Source organism: Xyrauchen texanus, chromosome 48, assembly GCF_025860055.1.
Source record: "Xyrauchen texanus isolate HMW12.3.18 chromosome 48, RBS_HiC_50CHRs, whole genome shotgun sequence".
NCBI lineage: Eukaryota > Metazoa > Chordata > Actinopteri > Cypriniformes > Catostomidae > Xyrauchen > Xyrauchen texanus.
In genome coordinates, this window is record NC_068323.1 from 296,821 (window position 1) to 311,820 (window position 15,000).

At 41.3% G+C, this 15,000-nt stretch overlaps 1 protein-coding gene across 1 annotated transcript in view; it reads left to right on the plus strand.

Moving 5' to 3' along the window:
- celsr2 (cadherin, EGF LAG seven-pass G-type receptor 2) overlaps window positions 1-15,000 on the plus strand; it is a 63,243-nt gene that overhangs the window by 21,905 nt on the left and 26,338 nt on the right. The window contains exons 3-5 of the mRNA XM_052121268.1: window positions 7,960-8,182; window positions 13,404-13,519; window positions 13,630-13,718. Of these exons, the coding sequence (XP_051977228.1) occupies window positions 7,960-8,182; window positions 13,404-13,519; window positions 13,630-13,718 (428 nt within the window). The remainder of the gene's footprint in view (window positions 1-7,959; window positions 8,183-13,403; window positions 13,520-13,629; window positions 13,719-15,000) is intronic.

Sequence of the window (15,000 nt, forward strand, 5' to 3'; positions counted from 1 at the left end):
TGGGATGAGGTGATGAGAGATAAGATGTGATGAGATGAGGTGTGATATAATGTGATAAGTTAAGATGTGATGTAATGAGGTAAGATGAGGTGAGATGTGATTAGATGTGATATGGTAAGATCTGATTGGATGAGGTGATGAGAGATTTGATGTGATGAGGTGAGATGAGATGTGATATGATAAGTTAAGATGTGATGATACAAGGGAAGATGTGAATGCATGTTATGTAATGAGGTGAGATGAGGTGAGATGTGATTAGATGTGATATGGTAAGATCTGATTGGATGAGGTGATGAGAGATAAGATGAGCTCAGATGAGATGTGATTAGATGTGATATGGTAAGATCTGATGGGGTGAGGTGATGAGAGATTTGATGTGATGAGAGATAAGATGTGATGAGGTGAGATGTGATATAATGTGATAAGTTAAGGTGTGATGTAATGAGGTAAGATGAGGTGAGATGTGATTAGATGTGATATGGTAAGATCTGATTGGATGAGGTGATGAGAGATAAGATGAGCTCAGATGAGATGTGATATGATAAGGTAAGATCTGATGGGGTGAGGTGATGAGAGATTTGATGTGATGAGGTGAGATGAGATGTGATATAAGTTAAGATGTGATGATACAAGGGAAGATGTGAATGCATGTTATGTAATGAGGTGAGATGTGATTAGATGTGATATGGTAAGATCTGATTGGATGATGTGATGAGAGATAAGATGAGCTCAGATGAGATGTGATATGATAAGGTAAGATCTGATGGGGTGAGGTGATGAGAGATAAGATGTGATGTGATGTGATGAGGTGAGGTGAGATAAGGTAAGATGTGAACGCATGTGATGTGATATGATAAGGTAAGATCTGATGGGATGAGGTGATGAGAGATTTGATGTGATGAGGTGAGATGAGATGTGATATGATAAGTTAAGATGTGATGATACAAGGGAAGATGTGAATGCATGTTATGTAATGAGGTGAGATGAGGTGAGATGTGATTAGATGTGATATGGTAAGATCTGATTGGATGAGGTGATGAGAGATAAGATGAGCTCAGATGAGATGTGATTAGATGTGATATGGTAAGATCTGATGGGGTGAGGTGATGAGAGATAAGATGTGATGAGGTGAGATGTGATATAATGTGATAAGTTAAGATGTGATGTAATGAGGTAAGATGAGGTGAGATGTGATTAGATGTGATATGGTAAGATCTGATTGGATGAGGTGATGAGAGTTAAGATGAGCTCAGATGAGATGTGATATGATAAGGTAAGATCTGATGGGGTGAGGTGATGAGAGATAAGATGTGATGTGATGTGATGAGGTGAGGTGAGATAAGGTAAGATGTGAACGCATGTGATGTGATATGATAATGTAAGATCTGATGGGATGAGGTGATGAGAGATAAGATGTGATGAGGTGAGATGAGATGTGATATGATAAGTTAAGATGTGATGATACAAGGGAAGATGTGAATGCATGTTATGTAATGAGGTGAGATGTGATTAGATGTGATATGGTAAGATCTGATTGGATGAGGTGATGAGAGATAAGATGAGCTCAGATGAGATGTGATTAGATGTGATAAGGGAAGATCTGATGGGATGAGGTGATGAGAGATAAGATGTGAAGAGGTGAGATGTGATATAATGTGATAAGTTAAGATGTGATGTAATGAGGTGAGATGTGATGAGATGTGATTAGATGTGATATGGTAAGATCTGATGGGGTGAGGTGATGAGAGATAAGATGAGCTCAGATGAGATGTGATATGATATGGTAAGATCTGATTGGATGAGGTGATGAGAGATAAGATGAGCTCAGATGAGATGTGATATGATAAGGTAAGATCTGATGGGGTGAGGTGATGAGAGATAAGATGTGATGAGGTGAGATGTGATATAATGTGATAAGTTAAGGTGTGATGTAATGAGGTAAGATGAGGTGAGATGTGATTAGATGTGATATGGTAAGATCTGATTGGATGAGGTGATGAGAGTTAAGATGAGCTCAGATGAGATGTGATATGATAAGGTAAGATCTGATGGGGTGAGGTGATGAGAGATAAGATGTGATGTGATGTGATGAGGTGAGGTGAGATAAGGTAAGATGTGAACGCATGTGATGTGATATGATAAGGTAAGATCTGATGGGATGAGGTGATGAGAGATAAGATGTGATGAGGTGAGATGAGATGTGATATGATAAGTTAAGATGTGATGATACAAGGGAAGATGTGAATGCATGTTATGTAATGAGGTGAGATGTGATTAGATGTGATATGGTAAGATCTGATTGGATGAGGTGATGAGAGATAAGATGAGCTCAGATGAGATGTGATATGATAAGGTAAGATCTGATTGGATGAGGTGATGAAAGATAAGATGTGATGTGATACGAATTGATAAGGTAAGATGTGATGTAAAAAGTTGAGATGGGATCAGATGTTATGCAATGTAATAAGAGGACAGCTAGATTTGATGTGATGGCATGTGATTTAATAAGGTAAGATTTGATGAGATGTTATGTGATGTAGTGAGGTGAATTTTAATGATGTGAATAGGTAAGATGTGATGAGATGAGGTGAGATGTGATAAGTTAAGATGTGATGAGATAAGGGAAGATGTGAACGCATGTGATGTAATGTAATGAGGTGAGATGAGATGACATGTGATAAGGGAAGATCTGATCTGACGTGATGAGAGATAAGATGTGATGAGGTGAGATGAGATGTGATAGGATATGAGAAGGTGATATGATGTGATAAGGTAAGATCTGATTGGATGAGATAAGGGAAGATGTGAATGCATGTGATGTAATGAGGTGAGATGTGATGAGATGTGATAAGGTAAGATCTGATGGGATGAGGTGATGAGAGATAAGATGTGATGAGATGAGATGAGATGTGATGTGATGAGGTGAGGTGAGATAAGGTAAGATGTGAACGCATGTGATGTGATATGATAAGGTAAGATCTGATGGGATGAGGTGATGAGAGATAAGATGAGCTCAGATGAGATGTGATGAGGGAAGATGTGAAAGCATGTGATGTGATGTGATGTAATGAGGTGAGATGTAATGACATGTGATAAGGTAAGATGTGATGTGATGATTTGAGATGAGATGAGATGAGGTGATTCTGAGTTGAGATGTGATTGAATGAGAGCAACTTTAATTGTTAGACCCCCTCAGGAATAAACGTTTCAGTCTGCAGCAGATGACAAACATTGGCAGAGAGAAATATCACATCTGTTCAGCTGGTCTCCTGAGATCTAGAGTTGTAGAATCACCGAACACTGATGCTCATGTTCTAGAATCACAAGTTCTGGTGTTCTAAACTTCGTCTGTACAATAGAAATGTGTCAGATGTTTAGTGGAGGTGTTACATTACCATTAAACTCTTGTGTGAAATGATTATAACACTGAACACACATGTGCTGTCAACAACTAAAGACTGTTGGTCCTCATATATTCTGTGGTTCTGTCATGTGTTCAGTTTACAGGAGGTCATCATCACGTCTCTGCTGCTGCTGATGTTCAAATACTTCTGAGTGTAATCGTACAGATGAATTGTGTCATATAGGTGTGTGTGTTCAGTGGTCTGTTAGCATGATGAGTGTCACAGCCCACATATAATCATTACATAAGATCTGCTGAGCTGTATGCTTACAGCGTGTGTGTGTGTGTGTGTGTGTGTAAACGAGAGAGTGTGTGTAGGTGGGCTTTTCACATAAGAGCGTTTTGTAGGTGTTCAGGTGTGTAGGAGCTAAAAATGAAACTAAATGTGGTGTGTGTGTGTGTGTGTGTATGTGTGTTTAGGAAGGATAAATTCTATAAGCACTGTCTCTCTCTCTATCTGTCTATCTCCTGCTGAGCAGCCAGCTGCTCCTCTGAGAGAGAGTGTGTGTGTGTGTGTGTGTATGTGTGTGTGTGTGTGTGTGTGTGTGTGTGTGTGTTTTAATAATACATGTGAGTTGTGTAGATGTTGAGCATCTCATATATCTCACACTGAACTCAAGATCTGCTCATGTACCGGAGCTTAACCAGTAATAACAACATGATTTCTTCCAGAAGTATTGCTGTACATGATTGAACACTTCTCTTCTTGATTGTATGTATATTATATTATATGTACGGGTGTTTCCTCAACTTCAGGCACTTTTATAACTCTGGACTTCTAGAAAGTAAAGTCTCATTTTTCACACTCTCACTAGTTGATTTAATTTGTCTGCCGTCAATGTCCATCAGTTCATGCATCACAGGAGATTTATCTCATTCAAGTCATAAATTCATTTCCAGTACATCTTAAATTCTGGGCTGTGTTTAATAGAATTCTGTGCTGGAAATGACATTGATCGAAATGACATTGTGGTGGTTTGGGGCGAGGTCGAGCTTGTGAATGGAGAGCGAGATTGGGAGATGAGAACGTAAGGATCATCACCTGTCAACGATTGTCTCTAACAGCTGTTTGTCATTGCAGTGAGAGTTGTAGACGGATTTAAGGGGTTGTTGAATTGTTGCCGCTGAAAAGCATGGTTTTGAGTTTTAAAATAAAAATGCCTTTTGAGATTGATTCGCCGTCTCCCGCTTCCTCCTTTCACTTCTTTGCAAACTAGTTACACTGGTGCTGAAACCCGGGATTTAGGAGGAAGCATCCACCAGTCACTGCATCAGGCCCTCCTCGAGCTGGGTGCAGAACAGGAGCAACGGTTCATCACACTCTACCAGGCCCAAGCGGAGAACCGGCAGGTGCTCTGGAGCTTGCTACCCCAGGAGGGGGCTGCCGCTGCAACCCCAGAACCCATGACCGCCCCGCCCCATGTTTCGCTTGTCAAGATGGGCCCCCAAGACAATCCGTAGGCCTTCCTGGACCTCTTTGAGTCGATGGCGGTGGCCTGCGGATGGCCGAGCTCCCAGTGGGTGGTCCTTTAATATCTCTGTTGTCCGGGCAAGCCCAACTCGTGGTGCTGCAGTTACCTACAGAGAACCTCCTGGTATATGCTGACTTGAAGAAAGCCATCCTGCAACGGTTTGGCCGGACACCTGAGCAACAGCGCCAACACTTCCACTCGCTGACCATGGGCAAGCATGGCTACCTGTTTGCCTTCACCCAGCAGCTCCGGGATTCCTGGCAGAGGTGCTTGCTGGCTGAGCAATGCGACGTTGGGGCTGTGATCGACCCGAGAGGGATAGTGGGGTGGGTCCAGTGCCACCACCCGACCTCGCTTCAAATGGCCATCCAGCTGGCAGAGGGCCACATGGTGGCATATTTGGGAGCCAGCGAGCCCTAAGACCATTCTCTCTCTCCTGTCTCCCCTTCTCTTCCCTTCCTCCCATCCTATTCCTCCTCCCCAGAAACAAGGTATTCCCCCTCCCAAACCAGCTCATCGGCTTCGGGGGCTCCACCACCCGCTGGTTTCCTCTGTGCCTCTCCACTCTCACTACCAGATTGGTGAGTCCACTGCTGTGGGCGTGGGCATGAAGACTGGGCCTGTTTGCTGGAGCTGCGGGGAGCCTGGGCATTTCCAGGATCAATGCCCGGTGATGGAGGTAGGGACATTGGTTCAGGTCCCCAACGCTCCACAGGCCACCCCCGATTGAGCAGGGATGTACCAAATACCTGTGGGTACAGGCCAAGTCTTGGTGGATTGATCAATGCCTGTTTCAAGACAATGCTTTGGGTGCTAGTCATAGGGTGAAGATGAGATGTGTGCATGGTGATATCCACGGTTATCCAGTAGTGATGCTGACTATTTGGGACAAAGCTTAGTGTCGAGGTGGTGGTTAGTCCCCGCCTCACCCATCTGCTAATCTTGGGCACGATTCGCCAGCAGTTACATTATTGACAAACTGCTTGATTGGTTGGGCATGGCTTGCTTTTATTTGAAGCTAGATTTGACAAAGGGATATTAGCAGATCCCCTTAACACCAATGTCCCGTGAGAAAACGGCCTTTTCCACACCGTTTGGCTTGCAACAATTCGTGACCCATTCAGTTTGTTTGGGGCCCTGGCTATGTTTCAGCGCCTTATGGACAGAGTCGTCAGACCGTACTCTGCGTACGCCGCTGTCTACCTGGATGACATGATTATATACAATAAAGATTGGCCAGCAGCACATGCAGCATCTGAGGGCAGTTCTGAGGTAGTTGTGATTGGGAGGATTCATGGCAAACCCAAGAAGTGTGCAATTGAATGGGTGGCGGTACGGTATCTGGGGTTCCACTTGGGTCACGGGCAGGTGCTTCCCCAAATTGATTCAACTGCAGCGATTGCGGCCTGCCTGAGACCCAAGACCAAAAAGGAGGTGAGGTAGTTCCTGGGGCTTGCTGGCTATTATCGTAGGTTCATGTCTAAATATTCGGACATCACCAGCCCACTGACTGATGTCACTAATATGGTAGCTCCAGACCCGGTACAGTGGTCGTAGCCATGTCAACAGGCTTTTATGCAGGTGAAAGCTGCGCTTTGTGGCGGGTCTTTCCGGATTTTGCTTTCCCTTTTGTTTTACAGACCGATGCGTCAGGCAGGGTGTTGGGAGCCGTGTTGTCCCAGGTGGTCAAGAGGAGGAGCGCCTGATGCTGTACATCAGCCAGAAGCTTTTTGAGGCGAGGTACATTGCCATTGAGAAGGAGTGTCTGCCCATCAAGTGGGCAGTCCTCACCCTTCGGCACTACCTCTTGGCATAGACTTTCACCCCCTGTTTGGACTATGCCCCACTCCAGTAGCTCCATCGCATGAAGGATACAATGCATGGATCACACATTAGTGTCTGGCTCTTCGGCCGTTTAAGTTCGAGGTGGTCTACAGGCTGGGGTGCAGATGCAGGCCGGATGGCTCCTGGCCTGAGTCGGGCAGTGGGGGTATGTGGTGATGGGGGCGTGGTTAAGTGCCAGCTTGTGAATTGAGAGTGAGATCAGGAGATTATAACGGTAAGGGTCATCACCTGTCAATGATTGCCTCTAACAGCTGTTTATCATTGCAGTGAGAGTTGGAGACGGTTTTAAGGGCGAGGCAGACGCCATGAGGGGGAGAGTGAGATACCCACACACACCCAGAGACTGTGTTGTAATAAAAATACCGTTTGAGTTGGATTCACCATCTCCCGCTTGCCCTTTTCACCTCTTTGCGAACTTGTTACAGACATTTTTAATGCTTTTCAAATAAAACGACCGACTCCTTTGTCTTGCTGAGGTTAATTTCATGTGTCCTAAATACACACAATTAAATAATATTTCACACTTTTTACAGCTTGATAAAAATCTTCTGCTCATAAGTGATATTTCCCTTGTTCTGTTTTTGTGTCTGTATTTTAAATTAATAAGATGTTTTAAAGGGAACGGCCCCTTTAATAGTGTAGTTGTGTTTACATGGAACTACTTGATTGAACAAGACGATAGAAATCTTAAAACCTCATTTTCAGCACAATATTCAGTTGTTTTTGTCTCCGTTTAAGTTTGAGCATTAGCTCATTAGTTATTTAAATGAGGATGCAAATGAGAGTTTAATGACCGCGTGACATGAGCGGTGTGTTTGACCTGTGCGTGTAGTTTTAATGAAGGCAGACGCGCCAGCGTTTATTCTGACGCTTCACACTGAAGTTCTCTCCGGATCATTCTGCGAGCGTTGTATGAATATTTATGAGGCGAGATCTGATGCGCTTTGAAGTGAAGGCCGTATTTAACGCCGTGACCTCATTTCCCTTCAAAGACCTTTAACAGAGCGCAAGAAAATCCAACACACAGCACATCAATATTTCATCACGCTGGAAAGAGAGGGAATGTTTGTGTGAAGTTGGCATTGTTTGATTGGCACACAGACAAATGTTTCTGTTATGACGAGCGTGGCAAATCATCTGTTGTGTGTCGAACAGTGCCAGCTTTGTCTGGAATACACTCACACTTGCTTCTGTGGTCGATGACATCACACTTTAATATCTGGACTGTCTCTGTCTCAGGTGAACGCTGCGAGATCTCGTCCCGTTCGGGGCGCTGTGCTGACGGTGTGTGTCGGAACGGTGGGACGTGTCTCAATCTGCTGGTGGGGGGTTTTAAGTGCGAGTGTCCCGCTGGAGCGTTTGACAAACCCTTCTGTGTCATGAGCTCCAGAAACTTCCCGCCTCACTCCTTCATCACATTCAAAGGCCTTCGACAGAGATTTCACTTCACCATCACCCTCACGTGAGTATTTATTCACAAACATCTGACGAATAAACACAGTCATTGATCATAAAACAACAACAACATTTCAAAAGCACACCAGAAGAGGACACGAACAACAGAACGATGAAGACAAAACATGATGAAATGACATTTACACACCGCTTTCATCTTTCATCTTTTTTTCAAAGGTATTAAAAAAAAAAAATTACTGGTATTCTTTAAAAAAGTTAGAAAATGTAACAAAAGTACTTAAATTACTAATATTTTTTATAAAAGTAATGAAATGTAACAAAAGTACTTAAATTACTAACATTTTTTATAAAAGTAATGAAATGTAACAAAAGTACTTAAATTACTAATATTTTTTATAAAAGTAATGAAATGTAACAAAAGTACTTAAATTACTAACATTTTTTATAAAAGTAATGAAATGTAACAAAAGTACTTAAATTACTAATATTTTTATAAAAGTAATGAAATGTAACAAAAGTACTTAAATTACTAATATTCTTTATAAAAGTAATGAAATGTAACAAAAGTACTTAAATTACTAATATTTTTTATAAAAGTAATGAAATGTAACAAAAGTACTTAAATTACTAATATTTTTTATAAAAGTAATGAAATGTAACAAAAGTACTTAATTACTAATATTTTTTATAAAAGTATTGAAATGTAACAAAAGTACTTAAATTACTAAACTTTTTATAAAAGTAATGAAATGTAACATAAATCTATTTAAACTACTTGTCTTTATAAAGTAATGAAATGTAACAAAAGTACTTAAATTACTACCCTTTACAAAAGTAACACTGTTTGATTATAACACATCGTATTATCGTATTGTTGTTTGATTAATAACCGCGGCAGGTCTCTGTAATATCTCATAAACACATTTCCATGAAACTGAAGTGTATCACAAGGGATTATTGAGGACGACTCTTGTGTTTGGGGTCAGAGGTTGATGAAGTTCTCACTGATGTTTGTCAATAACGTTAATAAAACCTCTGAATGTCTGAACATGTGTTTATTTGCGCGGTGTGTAGCGCTGGTTAGCATCATCGCTGACAGTAAATCAACAGACGGGGTTTAGCTGTCACTCTGAGAACAGTTTCCGGATACTGGCTCTTTGTTCTGTTCTCTCTGTGTGTTTCTCACGCTTGTGTGCTGATGAATGCTCTGTCAGTAATCTGTTTAGCGTGTGTATACGCCGAGACGCGGCAGGACTAATGAAGGTTTCGCCATGGAGAGGGAATGTTCTCGCTTTGAGGCGTTTCAAGTGATGGAGTGATTTGCCTTTTAAAAGCTTTAAAGGGGTCAGATTGAGGAATCAGGATTTACTTGATCTTTAGAGGTACAACAACTTTCTGAACTCTGTTTTATCCAGTCATTAAAAGAGCATTTAGTGAAACTTCATGTTGCTTCCGAATGTTCATGTACCTTAACATGAACCCTGTTCTTCTGAATGACTGAGCGTCCCCCATCAGACGCAGTATCTTTCCTTTAGCACAAGCGACCTGAAAGACACAGAATAATCAATGTAGAGCAGTATTCAGAGTTTCTCCACTGTTGGGTTTAGGGTTGGGCTGTAGGTTAGCGGCTGCTTAACTTCATTTGCCAGTGAAAGTTGCTTTTGGCGCCACCGTGTGTACATTTCTCGTCAGCAGCACTTCCAGCTGTGGCCACTGGGGGCAGTGATGAGATGCAGCTTCACAAACACACTGTTATTGAAGGCAGTTAAAGCTATTTTTAACCCACAGTTCATGTGTGTATGCAGAAAAGGGCTGTTACTCATTGTGTCAGCTGATCATTAGATAATTAAATTACAGATAAATATGTTAAAGAAGCAGTCTGTTTAATCATGAGGGTCAGAGAGAGAGAGACACAGAGATAGATAGAGAGTGTGTGTGTGAGAGAGAGATAGAGAGAGGAATATGATCATGAAAAACAGAATTCTGACCTTTACTAACATTATAAATGGAATTCAGGGGGAAATGATGAAAACATCCATTAACTGTGAAGAACAGAAGATACAGGAGATATGTGGGTGATGATGAAGGAGAGATGAAGGACACACAGGGTGTGTGTGTGTGTCTCTGGAGATGTGATTATTCTCCTCGGTAACCAGGTCAACAGCTCGAAACCCCACGGCAACAGTACAGCAACACTCAACAAATAAACCATCACACATTATTATATTAAAACAATATATTTATATATACATATTCAAAAATTAAATGTAAATTAAATTACAATGATGAATAAAATAAAGTTGAAAAGTGAATTATATAATGCAATATTAATATATTAAAATTATGTTCAAATATTATCTTAAAATGATATACTGTTTATATATAAAAAAAATACATTATAAATAAAATAATAAATAATGTTAAAGGGTAATTTTATAATGCATTATTATTATATTAAAGTTATGCTACAATGTTGTTATTTTCAAATATATGATTTATAGAATAAATTAAATGACATGAAATGAAAATGATAAAACATGTCAAATAAAAATGCATTTAAAATATGGATGAAAGAATGTAAAGTGATTTTTAAATTGTTGATCAGATTAGTTTCAATGTGTCGTGTGACAGTATGTGACAGTATGTGACCGTATGTAACAGTTTGTGACCGTATGAGACAGTTTGTGACAGTATGTGACAGTATGAGACAGTATGTGACAGTATGAGACAGTATGTAACATTATGTGACAGTATGTGACAGTATGAGACAGTATGTGACAGTATGAGACAGTTTGTGACAGTATGAGACAGTATGTGACAGTATGAGACAGTATGAGACAGTATGTGACAGTATGTGACAGTATGAGACAGTATGTGACCGTATGTGACAGTATGAGACAGTATGAGACAGTATGTGACCGTATGTGACCGTATGAGACAGTATGAGACAGTATGAGACAGTATGTGACAGTATGAGACAGTATGTGACAGTATGTGACAGTATGAGACAGTTTGTGACAGTATGAGACAGTATGAGACAGTATGTGACAGTATGAGACAGTATGAGACAGTTTGTGACAGTATGTGACAGTATGAGACAGTATGTGACCGTATGTGACAGTTTGTGACAGTATGAGACAGTATGTGACCGTATGTGACCGTATGAGACAGTATGAGACAGTTTGTGACAGTATGAGACAGTATGAGACAGTATGAGACAGTATGTGACAGTATGTGACCGTATGTGACCGTATGAGACAGTATGAGACAGTATGAGACAGTATGAGACAGTATGTGACAGTATGAGACAGTATGAGACAGTATGTGACAGTATGAGACAGTATGAGACAGTATGTGACAGTAAGTGACAGTATGAGACAGTATGAGACAGTATGAGACAGTATGAGACCGTATGAGACAGTATGAGACAGTTTGTGACAGTATGAGACAGTATGAGACAGTATGTGACAGTATGAGACAGTATGTGACAGTATGTGACAGTATGAGACAGTTTGTGACAGTATGTGACAGTATGTGACAGTATGAGACAGTTTGTGACAGTATGAGACAGTATGTGACAGTATGAGACAGTTTGTGACAGTATGTGACAGTATGTGACAGTATGAGACAGTATGTGACAGTATGAGACAGTATGTGACCGTATGAGACAGTATGAGACAGTATGTGACAGTATGTGACAGTATGTGACAGTATGAGACAGTTTGTGACAGTATGTGACCGTATGAGACAGTATGAGACAGTATGTGACAGTATGTGACCGTATGAGACAGTATGAGACAGTATGTGACAGTATGTGACAGTATGAGACAGTATGAGACAGTATGAGACCGTATGTGACCGTATGAGACAGTATGAGACAGTATGAGACAGTATGTGACCGTATGAGACAGTATGAGACAGTATGTGACAGTATGTGACAGTATGTGACCGTATGAGACCGTATGAGACAGTATGAGACAGTATGTGACAGTATGTGACAGTATGTGACAGTATGAGACAGTATGAGACAGTATGTGACAGTATGAGACAGTATGAGACAGTATGTGACAGTATGTGACCGTATGAGACCGTATGAGACAGTATGAGACAGTATGAGACAGTATGTGACAGTATGAGACAGTATGAGACCGTATGTGACCGTATGAGACAGTATGAGACAGTATGTGACAGTATGAGACAGTATGAGACAGTATGTGACAGTATGTGACCGTATGAGACAGTATGTGACAGTATGTGACAGTATGAGACAGTATGAGACAGTATGAGACCGTATGTGACCGTATGAGACAGTTTGTGACAGTATGAGACAGTATGAGACAGTATGTGACCGTATGTGACAGTATGTGACAGTATGAGACAGTATGAGACAGTTTGTGACAGTATGAGACAGTATGTGACCGTATGTGACAGTATGTGACAGTATGTGACAGTATGTGACAGTATGAGACAGTATGAGACAGTATGTGACAGTATGTGACAGTATGAGACAGTATGTGACCGTATGTGACCGTATGAGACAGTATGAGACAGTATGAGACAGTATGTGACAGTATGTGACCGTATGAGACAGTATGTGACAGTATGAGACAGTTTGTGACAGTATGAGACAGTATGTGACAGTATGTGACAGTATGTGACCGTATGTGACCGTATGAGACAGTATGAGACAGTATGAGACAGTATGTGACCGTATGTGACCGTATGAGACAGTATGAGACAGTATGAGACAGTATGAGACAGTATGTGACAGTATGAGACAGTATGTGACAGTTTGTGACAGTATGTGACAGTATGAGACAGTATGAGACAGTATGAGACAGTATGTGACAGTATGTGACAGTATGAGACAGTATGTGACCGTATGTGACCGTATGAGACAGTATGAGACAGTATGAGACAGTATGTGACAGTATGAGACAGTATGAGACAGTATGAGACCGTATGAGACAGTATGAGACAGTATGAGACAGTATGTGACAGTATGTGACCGTATGAGACAGTATGAGACAGTATGTGACAGTATGTGACAGTATGAGACAGTATGAGACAGTATGTGACAGTATGAGACAGTATGTGACAGTATGTGACAGTATGAGACAGTATGAGACAGTTTGTGACAGTATGAGACAGTATGAGACAGTATGTGACCGTATGTGACAGTATGAGACAGTATGAGACAGTTTGTGACAGTATGAGACAGTATGTGACCGTATGTGACAGTATGTGGACGTCTTCTGTGCCTGCAGGTTTGCGACTGGAGAACCTGACGGTCTGCTGATGTATAACGGACGCTTTAACACGAAACACGACTTCATCGCGCTGGAGATCATTCGTCAACAGATCCAGCTCACGTTCTCTGCAGGTAAACACCAACGGGACAGAACCAAACTCACACTTTTCATTAAAGCTTTACCTTCTGTTCTCTTTTATCACATGAATCCATCGTGTAACCTGACCTTTTGACCCCTGCAGGGGAAACGAAGACAACGGTGTCGCCCTTCATCGTGGGTGGAGTCAGTGACGGCCAGTGGCACACTGTTCATATACACTATTATAACAAGGTGTGTCATGTGATCCGTTAGAGATCATTACTGAAGCTCCTCTGATAACACACAGGATGTGACATCACTACTCATTCAGGAAGTGTGTGTGTGTTTGTGTATAGTGTGTGTGTGTGTATAGTGTGTGAGTGTGTGTGTGTGTGTGTGTGTGTGTGTGTGTATAGTGTGTGTATAGCGTGTGTATAGTGTGTGTGTGTGTGTATAGTGTCGTGTGTGAGTGTGTGTATAGTGTGTGTGTGTATAGTGTGTGTGTGTATAGTGTGTGTATAGTGTGTGTATAGTGTGTGTATAGCGTGTGTATGTGTATAGTGTCGTGTGTGAGTGTGTGTGAGTGTGTGTGTATAGTGTGTGAGTGTGTGTGTATAGTGTGTGAGTGTGTGTGTGTGTGTGTGTGTATAGTGTGTGAGTGTGTGTGTGTGTGTGTGTGTGTATAGTGTGTGTGTGTATAGTGTGTGTATAGTGTCGTGTGTGAGTGTGTGTGTATAGTGTGTGAGTGTGTGTGTGTATAGTGTGTGAGTGTGTATAGTGTGTGTGTGTGTAGTGTGTGTGTATAGTGTGTGTGTGTGTGTGTGTGTGTAGTGTGTGTGTATAGTGTGTGTGTGTGTATAGTGTGTGTGTGTGTGTAGTGTGTGTGTATAGTGTGTGTATAGTGTGTGTATAGTGTGTGTATAGTGTGTAGTGTGTGTGTGTATAGTGTGTGTATAGTGTGTGTGTGTAGTGTGTGTGTGTATAGTGTGTGTATAGTGTGTGAGTGTGTATAGTGTGTGTGTGTGTGTGTATAGTGTGTGTATAGTGTGTGTATAGTGTGTGTGTGTGTAGTGTCTGTGTGTATAGTGTGTGTATAGTGTGTGAGTGTGTATAGTGTGTGTGTGTGTGTATAGTGTGTGTATAGTGTGTGTGTGTGTGTGTATAGTGTGTGTATAGCGTGTGTATAGTGTGTGTGTGTGTATAGTGTCGTGTGTGAGTGTGTGTGAGTGTGTGTGTATAGTGTGTGAGTGTGTGTGTATAGTGTGTGAGTGTGTATAGTGTGTGTGTGTGTGTGTAGTGTGTGTGTGTATAGTTTGTGTATAGTGTGTGAGTGTGTGTGTATAGTGTGTGAGTGTGTATAGTGTGTGTGTGTGTGTATAGTGTGTGTATAGTGTGTGTGTGTGTAGTGTCTGTGTGTATAGTGTGTGTATAGTGTGTGTATAGTGTGTGAGTGTGTATAGTGTGTGTGTGTGTGTGTGTATAGTGTGTGTATAGTGTGTGTGTGTGTGTATAGTGTGTGTATAGCGTGTGTATA